Below are 10,629 nucleotides of genomic sequence, written 5' to 3'. Positions count from 1 at the left end.
CCCCTGCTTCGAGTCATGTAGGTTTTGTTGAGTTTGCTGACACATTGTTTGGTTCTTGGTGTCTTCGTGTAACGCCGTTTGAAATTTGGTTATACGATTGGTTAACAGCTCACGATCTTGCTACGCGGCATCGTCGTCGGTTATAAAGAAGATGGCTCTACATCAATCTTGGGGTGAAGATAGGAGCTGCGTCTCTGTAGTGTGTGACCGAAGTTATATCATCGTTGTGTGAAGTGAAGTCATATCTTCGAGTAAACTATGCTTCGTGTTAACAAGTTATCTTAACAAGTCATCGTTAAAGCTTCGTGTAAACACGAATGCTTCGTGTAAACAAGTCATCGCTGTGTGGAGAGCCTTCGTTCCTTTGTCTTAACAAGTCATTTTGGAAGATAGCCTATTATGGCATATACACAACAGGTTGAACTGCACCGGTTGTAAGCACTTTTTAACCAATTTAATTCTCTGTTTGCAGCGGTTGCAAGTATGCGAGGAAGCATCATCTATCGGCTTATTTTTGGAGCGTGCAACAGCACGCAAGGATAGTGGTTCATTTAACACCCGTCCGTCCTCCCAAAGACGGACATTAAGGATCACAAAAACTGTCCTTAGAATACCAAGAAGAAAAATCTTTCCGTGTTTTTCCTTGGTGATAGTCTTCCACAGCACGTTGAAATTAATATTATGAATAAAGAAGAATACTAATTAACATCATGAAAAAAAACTCTTCGTAGCAAGACTTCGGCTCTTCATTGTCATCGCACTCCAGCCTTCGGGCATTAGATCTTCGTTTTTGGTGCTGCATCGGTTTTAATGCATCGTATTAACCCAGAAACAATGTACTCTTCGTGTTTTTGATATATTTTCGCGAAGCTTGCAAACTGATAGCACTGGAGACAACGGTCGCTGAATAATAGGAGTATAATATAAGAACTCCGGAGCCAATACTGTTGGGAGTAATGAGTTTCCGGTTTTATCGCGCGTCGATATCAGAGGTGGGTTAACTCATCGTCATCGATATCAGACTTGGCATCTTCATGCCATCGTCGAAATCAGACTTGAGTTATACCGTGGCTTTTAACTGAGCTTGGCTAAACTCTTTTAGCTTCATCGACATCAGACTTGGTATCTTCATGCCATCGTCGACGTCAGACAACCGCTCATTATGGTCGTTGCAAGGCTTTGCATTCCCGTCTGATATATTCATAAGCTATTTTCCCCATGTATGCTCTATACTGGAAGAAGTCTATACCATCAGCCAGCAGCAGCTTTACGTTCGTAGCGACAAGATCAGTTGACAGTAACAAGGAGTATCTAGGGCTTTGTCTTTGACATCATCGGCAGAACTACTTTTACTGGTTATTTGATATTGCTCTTTACGTACTCCATGCTAAAGAGAACGAAGCATCAGCGGTATTTGGACTCTGCCCCTGAGTGAGCGGAGATAGGGAACGGAGAGAGAAAGAGATGTCTTCATCTCATTGGTAAGGAATATCTTCATGAATCTGAAAGAGATATCTTCATATCTCGATCTCTTTATTCATGAAGATATGCCTCTATTATCGGATCTCATTGGTAATGTTCCAAGTATTAATACTTGGAACTTTCGTGTAACTCTGTTGCTTTGATCTTCAGCTTGAACTCTTCGGACTTTTGGCATCGTAGCAAGGCTTTGGCTCATCATCTTCGGGCTTTAGATCATCTTCGGGCTTTAGATCACTAAAGAACCCAAGTATTAATGAGTGCGATTAACCGCATCATGGCAGCAACAACGGTGGTATGTAGTAATGCTTATGGCTGTAAAATAAGTTAAAAAGTTAAAACTTGTCTTTCATTGGATTATTTTGGCAAACAGTTAACAGGCATTCCAGATCTGGCTTTTCACATGGGATTCGTTCGATTTTGGGTGGCATCCCAGCAGATTCTCTATGTAAGAATAACAAATTGACAGAAATCTGAGTCGAAAGAGATAGAAAACTGAAAACAAATTTCAGAAATTCTTATCATATTTAAAAGAAAATACATTTTGAGAAGGTAGAATAAATTCTTTCCTCACAACCTGATTCTAGCGCCAAAATGTGAACACCATTAATTTGGTAGCACAACCAATTGAAACACATGATAAAGTACTGTCTATAACAAGATATAGACTCAAATCATGAACGAAATTAAGTGCAATGAAATGAAATAGAAATCAACACAAGCATATACGTGGTTCGACAACGGAGTGTCTACATCCACGGGTGAAAAAGAGTTAAGATGTTTATTAAGATTGTTGGGTTACATTGAAGGAGCTTCGTCAATCTCTCTGTGAGTAATCCATAGCAAGAATAGAAAAGAGAAAAGAAATAGAAACAGAACCCTCCTCTCTCTTCTGCCGACCCCGCCTCCCCTCTAGACCTAATCGTTTTGGTTTATAAAGGGAAAATATCTTCCGGATAATTACTCTTCTATCCTTAGCTTAGGATTGAAGCTGTGTTGGGGTTGATATGGTGTGTGCTGCTGTATTCTTGTGTCCAGCTGCAGCTTCTAATCATCCTCCATGTGTCCATACAGATTATGGTATCTACACACCCCATAGAGAATAATAAGGGGTGTTTAAGTTTGATGAAACTACCATTTTACCCTTTATGAAATTTTAATACTACTAATTTATCCTCGTTAAATCCTAATAAAAAAAATCAAAATCATTTCCATTTCCATTTCCACTTCCGTCAAAATTAAGAATTCAAAATCAAACGAAAACATTGTCGATAATCACGAAATTCACTAAAATAAGTAATTTTCGTTTTAGCTCGAGTCTGGTACTTTTCTATTAACCCAATCCTCTAGAGTAGGTTTCAATAACATGTAATCACTCAAACAATCTAATTTTTTTAAATCAAAGTTTTTTGTGTTTATAACAACCGGTCTACGTCAATGCACTTGTAAAACGATTTCATTTAGAAACGGTTGTTGTTTATGCCCACAAAGACCGATTGTCCTGGATGGGCATTCTGGTGGGAGGAAATTGAACCAGAATCGGTTTACGTTAATGCCCACATAGCCCGATTATGATATGAAAGAGATAATTATTTTTTGTGTTTTTTTTTTGTTAGAATCGGATTATATGAGCATTTTTATAAACCGATTCTTGTTGTGCAATGTCAGGAATCGATTTTTATATATGTGTCGTGTAAACCGATTCTGGTTAATCCTTTTTTTTCCGATTAATACTCGATCATAAAATGAGTATGAAATCATACTCGATTTCATTTCGATTACAAATGAAAACTAAAATAGTTCTATATGGTTTTACCCAATTCGAAAAGGAGTATAACTTTATACTCGAATTAAAAACGAGTATAACATCTTGATCTGAGATTGAGTATGAAGTCATACTCATTCTTAACTCGGGTATAGAATGAATTTTAATTTCATTTGATGTTTAATAACAGATTAATTCACAGATAAAAAAGAAAATTTTTACCCACAATCAGTTTATGCTCATGTCCATATAAACTGATTCCGGATAATCGGTTGATTTTCATGTCCATATAAACCGATTATGGGTAGAAGCAAGTTTCAAAAAATATCTGTATATTTTTGAGGTTACAATCGGTTGATACCAATGAGAACATATACCGATTCTGAGTTGGTGTTCTTCAAAAAATTTCAAATTTTCAAATTTTTTCATGTTCAAATGATTCATTAACACAAGTTAATTGCACATCTAACACGATATTTTATCACTAATCACCCGAATTAACACTAATTAATCAGGAGTAAATTAGCCATTAAAAAATATTTGATTAAGGGGTTTTTCATTTTACTTCAAAATATCTTTTTTTTGTTACGTAGTGATATGCCCAAATTAATTCTTATAGGCCCCAATTTAACCAGGAAAAAAAAGTGAACACGAAGCCAAACACCCAAAGTTTAGTAAGTCAAATTATTACGAGTATTTAATTCGAACCCCAAGAGACAAAGAGAGATTGAATAAAAACGAGTTATTTTATACTCTCATGGAAACTACAACAAAATCTTGAGATGTCATTTTAACTCTACTAGTCTTACATAGTCAAGTTCTTTCTTCTTCTTCTTTTTTTAATATAAAAAGGGAAGTCAATGCCCGAACCAATAACCCTTGCATGGTGGTGAAGTGCACACCCTTGTCACGTCTTCTCTTCACTTTTCTTCTTACAACAACAACAAATAAGCAAACACCAAAAGGCAAGGATCATGTAAGGTGCGTTCTTGACTTCTTCATTCTTCTCTTTTACAAACCCTAATATCTTACTTTTCTCCTTTGTCATCATACGTTTACTTCTTCTTCTCTTTTCTTTGTTACTATCATCACAGAGAAACAAAGAAATGTGAGAAAAGAACTACACTGAAAACTACACACAACAACAAAAGATAAAAAAACATTTCATATACAACTTAATCATCTCCATGCATCAGATGATTAAGACTGTTTACTCTTTTGGAAATAAATCAGTTAAGGGTAACCTCCTCATTCTTATGCACATAATAGTGCATAAAACACATGAAACAAAGCACTAGCTAATACACAAATTATAGCAAGCATCTTTATGTGTATACGCATTTGTTTTTTGCTTCATAATCTCACCCAAAACTCCCACTATGCTAAAAACTTAAAACCTCTAAAGGTACTTTGTGAAACCACTAATAGTGGAATCCTCAATTAAGCCAAATGTCATAACTAGCAAGAATAAAAGAGTTCAACGTGCGTACCAACAAGTTAGGACTTCCATTTACGTGCTGTCACTATTAACTGCAGCCTTGATCCTCTCCACAGTGCAAGCAATGAGGCTGTTGACAGTAGCCACTGATCCCAGAGAGAGTTTTGCTGTTGGAATCGAATCAACCAGGATTTGAAATGCAACAGTTAGGAGTGATCCGCCAGACCCAACAGCTGCAGTTCCCCCTCCATGAACTGTGGGTCCATCAGGAAGTATAGCAAAACCTGAAGGCAATAGTGCTACGTAATCTGGGTCTTCACCATTTAGAACTGCATTCATCGCAGCAATATCAACTGGAGCGTAAATTACGAATGACCCCGTTGCATTGGTACAACTCTCTTGCAGTATCAACATGTTATTTGGGCTTGAGTTTGCACTCTGCAATATACATAAAATTTTAGGACATCAATAATGAAGTGTTTAAGTTATCCGTTTAGATTCATTTATAAATTGATTAAGTATGCAACAAATATGAAACTTACATGGACACCATGAACACGGAGCAGAGAAACACAGTTTCCAGGATCACGACCATTAGCAATATGTGCCATTTCTTGAACATCACCACCATTTGAAAGGATATCCCACTGGTGATTAGGACACAAAGAAGGAAAAGTTATGAGTCACGCAAATTTGTGCAACTTAGAATATGAAATTTGAAAACCTGAACCTCCATGAATTTAATACAATAAGAAAATCTGTCGTGAATACAAGATTGAGCATTCCGTACCTCATTTCGAGAGTTTTCATCTCGAAGAAAATCAAAAACCCTCTTTGGTGGTACAGGAAGCCAGAAGGAAGTAGCTGCATTGAGCACAATACCAGGAGGCCTTCCTGGATCATCAACGCTCTTTCTTGTCATCACCTTCACATCCTCAGCACCACTTCCGGATAAAGTAGTCCACGTGTGAGTGGTAGAAGCACTTACACCAGAACAGAAACTCATAACCATTCTTTCAGAGAGCTTCAGCATACTCTTTCTCCCCTCTTGATTATTTATTACTGTACATATAGCAACAATTGAAAATTCGTTAGCAACCATTCAAAAATGATGGGAGCTTGGTTGCAGGTAACCAAGGAGGTATATATTACCAGGATCGGCTAAAAATGTAGTACTCGCCATAACACTAGCAAGGCGTTCACACTGCCGATCTAAGGTTGCGATCCAACGCTTGGCACCAAATCCAAGAGCTGAGTTAACCAGTGATCTGTATATACTGTGAACTGCTCTGTCATCTACTTCTACATGCTCCACCCAGACAACCTAAAAGTTTACAGCTCATCACTGTTAGGTGAATAACATAAGTTGTTTCCCACAGTATTAAATATAAAAGAACTAACTACTCTTTCAAAAAACAAAAAACAAGTACTTGTACAGTTCAGATTACCTTCGAGTAACCATTTGGCATCTCTTGGATCAAACAGCCTGATGGCCTTCTTCGACATCTCGATACAGGTGGGCTACTTGGATGTAAATGCTCCAAGGAAACATCCACAACCGCCCATGTATTATCAGAATGTTGTTTACAGTACCTCACAAACAAACTCTCGCGGGTTGGTACAAGAGGGGAAGGAACTTGGAATTCAGCTGTCATCTAGAGAAAATCATAACATGAAGTCATTTATAACCGGAACTGTAAATATTTTTTATTTGTTTTGAATTAGTAACCTGAAACTTTATACTGTTTAAAGTTCAAACCAAACACGATGGTAAAAGTTAAGAATGCAATACCACTTGCAGTGCTCCATTAAAATTTCCAGCTACACCAGTTGACAGGACTTCTACAGTCATGGCCCTTGGAACTATGCTGGAAAATAAACTGGACCATCGACCCTGATAAACAAAAGACATTGAAGATTGTTGTCAAACAAAGCTGTAACGAGTAGTCTTTTATACATTGAAAAGCATCAAAGTGTAAGTGTATTCACAACTAACGTCTAAAACATACCGCGTCCATAAGAATCTCGACTAAGTTCATATGGTTCATAATAACATCAGCGCTTTGGCGAGAAGCTTCAGTTTTTAATCCAAATGGTTTAGGTCCAATTCCCCTTGGGAATGTTCTCATGTACTCATCTTCGCTTAGAATCTCAGTAGCACCATCAGGGCCAGCAACCCATAGTGGTTCCCCTAATTGAACCATTCGGATCAACTCTTCCATTGCACCTACAGCTAACTCAACGATAACTGGCTCGTCGGCCTCTGTAAGGGATCCAGAAAGGGATCTAAGCAGATCACCTCCTCCACCGAAAATGTCTCCTCGAAGTCCTCCTTGAATTCCAACTCCAAGGTCAAGTGATGACCGGGAAGGAATTGGGGGAGGAAGAAGAGGGAATGATGAACCCATTGGTTTCCCAACATACTTTGCAGCTATAGCTGAAATTCTATCAATCTGTAATAACCAAAAAACAGAAACCAGTATGCATTATGATTACATATAAATAACAAGAGAAGATTTCCAAACCCCATAAGGGAGAAAAGGCGGATGGTAAGTATACCTCTTCTCTTAGTCGAGCATTTTCGATTCTCAAGTGGTGCTCATCAAATGACATTTCACCCAAAGAAGTGGGACCACCACAGTTAGGGCACGAGGTGTTGCTAAGTGCTTCTTTATACCTCATGTTTTCTGCTCTAAGCTTATCGTTTTCCATTCTCAATTGCGTGTTCTCATGGCGTTCATGTTGAGTCTGTGACAGTAGTAGAGCAAGTAATCTTAGTGTCGAACTCTGTCTAATTAGAATAATACTTACGCTTAAAGTATTCAAAGAAAAAAAACTTACTAGAACTCTATTACTATTAAATATTACCTTCATTTGTGTACGTTTGTTTTGGAACCAAAATTTGACTTGCAGAGGTTCTAAACCTAATTCTCGCCCAAGTTCTTTCCTTTGCTTATCATCTGGATGTGGACACTCCTTGAAGAAACTGTAAGAACGAAGAAAGCATATACCAAATCATGAAAACGTAATTTTAAAGTCAAAACATGTTAGAGAAAGCAAGAGAGAGAGAGAGAGCTTACGCTTCCATTTCTTGAATTTGATGTTGGGTATGACGATGATAACGTTTCTTTTTCGCACGTTGAGTTGTTGGATCAGCTTGGTCATCACCTGAGCCACCTTCCAGGTACTCACTTCCAGATTTACTATCGAATTCATCGACGGTATTACTAATCCTCGCCAGATCGTTGTCCGACATCATATCCAGGGGATTGTGTTGAGTATGATCAAACATATTTGGCTGAAACATATTCATCTATAGATCTTTCAGATTCTTGTAGCTTATTGTATTTAAATCATTTAGTAATAAAATGCATGTTAAGAAAATGAAAATGAAAAGTAGAAACAGCTGCTAGCAGACCGATGATTTTTGGAAAAACCGAAGGAACTAAAAAACTTTAAGAAAACTGATGAAAAAAATAGTAGAAAGTTGACCGATCAAAAGCACAAACACAGTCTCTCTCTCTTCTGCGAGATGAGACATGAGTCATATATGATTTAATAACGCGCTTTCACGAGTAACGAGACGGATTTGGTCAAATGCTTAATACATGTTTTAAGTCTAAACTCAATTCTATTAGCATACTAATAAAAATCTGGGAACAAAATGAAAAACACACAAGTCAAAGTGGAAAGATGAAGATGTAATAAAAAGAAGAAACAGAGAGAGAGATGGTCTAACCTGATGAGTAAGCCTATGTCTAGAAGAAGTAAATGACCCAAATCCTTCAAGTTTTCCATTCCTTATCATCATATTGATGAGGAAGGAAGTATAGTTTACACAAACAAAACTAATTCTTTACTCTCAGGGTCAAAACTGATGAAAGAAACCCTAACCCTAATAGTCTTCTTTCTCTCTGCAACACAAACCAGTAGTAGTGTACTACAGAGGGAAAACTTTTGCACAAAGTCTAAATATATTAGTATTGTAAGTTTGTCTGTTTCTTTGGTTTACTACTTTATTTGTCAAAGTCTAACCCTTAGGGTTGGTGTTTATATAGTGAGAATATACAAAGAGAGATAGGAGGTAGAGCAGAGAGAGATGAAGAGGGAAAGAGCTGTTGGATAGTGGTTTAATTAGATTCTCTTCTGGTGCGGTCTGAGCATAGCTAATTAGTTTATTACAAGTAATATACTGGCAGACCATGGCTCTACGTCTCTCTCTTTTCGAAGGGGTTAAATTTCAACTCTCTCCCTCTCTGCAGACTGTTTCCGTCCTTGCTCGTCATATACGTGCCAATCCACAAGAGAAATAATCAGAGAGAGAAAAATGGTGATGATGGGGGTTGAAGAAATTTAAGTGAGACAGCAGAGAGCAGGGAAAGATCAAGGCTGACGCGCTAAAATGTCTCATCTCTTCTTTTCTCTCCTCTCCACAGAAATCAACGCCCACGAAGATCTCGGAGCATTCAACTTCAACTCTCACTTTCTTACCATACACTAAACACTGTATATCAGTGAAATGAGGAAAATGATTAATGAAAAAAAAACGTACAGATTTTAAAAGTCAAGAGAGAGAGATAGAGAGAGAGAGATGAACACTAAGTGCAGGGAAAAATGTAACATTGATGGTGTAGTATTAAAATTTTAAATAGAGCAAACAGAAAAATGGAGGGATTTTTTCAAACAAAATTGCTGAGAGCAATATTACTGCGTTCGTACCTTGCCTGTATTCAGTGTCTGATAAGAGGGACGAACTTTGATTAGCAAAACAGCAAACAAATTAAAAATTCGTTGTTGTTGAGGATGAATCGGCTTAGGATTGTGAATCAAACCTTTTGGAATTTTGATTATGATACTTTCACTCTCTCTCTCTCTCTCTCTCTCTCTCTCTCTTTCTATGTGAGGAGAAGAGAGCTAATATGACCGATGAAGATGATGATGAGAGAGATAGAGGAAAGAAGGGGAACAGGTATGAGGAAAGAAGATGTGGCAGCGAGAAGTAATTGCAGAGAGCGTAGAGATGGTGCAATTGCAATAAATGATCCTCCAGCGAAGAGAGAGAGAGATAGGGGAGATAGAAACGTAAATGCTCCCTCTATCACTCTACGGAGAGGAAGAGAGCGAGTAGCAAGAGCATCTAATGTGGTTTGAGTGAAACGAAAAAGGATTACAAGGTCGTGAGGAGGAAATCGAATGACGGCTACCAAATACAGTGTCAAATTCGAATTCCTTTGTTTTATATCGCATAAAAAGCTTGATTAAATTAAAGCATATATATTTAAACACAATTTTTAGCATTATTAATTCATTTTATCAATAATATATTATTATTCTTCTATGTAACTAGGGTGAATATTTGGATAAGTAGAGTATTAAGATTGAAATAGTGTAAGAATTGATATATATATGTAATTTTTTTTTTTGACTTTCAACAAATTTCAATACATTCAGATCAAAATCGTGATTACATGTTCGCTTACAAGAATAACAAAAACATCAAAATGCAAAATAATCAAAACCCTAATAAAAATAAGGACATCAATTACAAGTAGATCGCGAAGAGAAAGAGCGATAAACAACAAAGATATCCAAAAGAATTTATTGTATAAGGGAGAGATGATGTTATATTCGGAAATAAACTCCGACCATTTAATTTGATTGTATTCTTCTTCTTCGATAAGAGATGCACCTAATACAAAGGAGTACTTTGCCCATAAATTTGTCGATCCACACGAACACGGATGCCGATTCAAAGCGATGTCGTGATGAATCGTTGATGTTTTTGAATCAAGAATAGCAAGCCACGAACCAGCCACTAAAGTTCGAAAAAAACGCCCTACAACGACGAAGAAAAATCGTCCCAAAACGACGAAGAAATATGTCAAAAGACACCAAAAACGACGTAAAAACATCTTATTCCATTACCTACTACCAAAACCTTTAAAAG

The 10,629-nt window shown here is 37.2% G+C and overlaps 1 protein-coding gene across 1 annotated transcript; it reads right to left on the bottom strand.

Moving 5' to 3' along the window:
• Window positions 1-3,971: 3,971 nt before the first annotated feature.
• On the bottom strand, window positions 3,972-9,770 carry LOC113304562 (homeobox-leucine zipper protein PROTODERMAL FACTOR 2-like). Its single transcript, XM_026553705.1, has 13 exons — window positions 9,402-9,770; window positions 8,422-9,186; window positions 7,763-7,995; window positions 7,551-7,668; window positions 7,242-7,430; window positions 6,692-7,135; window positions 6,475-6,576; window positions 6,131-6,337; window positions 5,835-6,006; window positions 5,473-5,744; window positions 5,225-5,329; window positions 4,735-5,120; window positions 3,972-4,326 (listed from the first exon to the last, which is right to left on the bottom strand). The coding sequence occupies exons 2-12, from the start codon at window positions 8,491-8,493 to the stop codon at window positions 4,755-4,757; spliced, it is 2,280 nt and encodes a 759-aa protein (XP_026409490.1). The 5' UTR covers window positions 8,494-9,186; window positions 9,402-9,770; the 3' UTR covers window positions 3,972-4,326; window positions 4,735-4,754.
• Window positions 9,771-10,629: the final 859 nt, after the last annotated feature.

The sequence above is a fragment of the Papaver somniferum genome, chromosome 1 (assembly GCF_003573695.1).
Source record: "Papaver somniferum cultivar HN1 chromosome 1, ASM357369v1, whole genome shotgun sequence".
In the NCBI taxonomy this organism is placed as follows: domain Eukaryota; kingdom Viridiplantae; phylum Streptophyta; class Magnoliopsida; order Ranunculales; family Papaveraceae; genus Papaver; species Papaver somniferum.
Note: the sequence above shows the minus strand (reverse complement) of the source record. Positions and strands in the feature narration are given on the sequence as shown.

Coding starts and splice junctions, on each gene's coding strand:
- LOC113304562 (XM_026553705.1), bottom strand. CDS start 8,493: ATGATGATAAGGAATGGAAAACTTGAAGGATTTGGGTCATTTACTTCT. Junction 7,431..7,550: donor ACAAACGTACACAAATGAAG/GTAATATTTAAT, acceptor CTACTGTCACAG/ACTCAACATGAACGCCATGA. Junction 5,330..5,472: donor ATGAAAACTCTCGAAATGAG/GTACGGAATGCT, acceptor CCTAATCACCAG/TGGGATATCCTTTCAAATGG.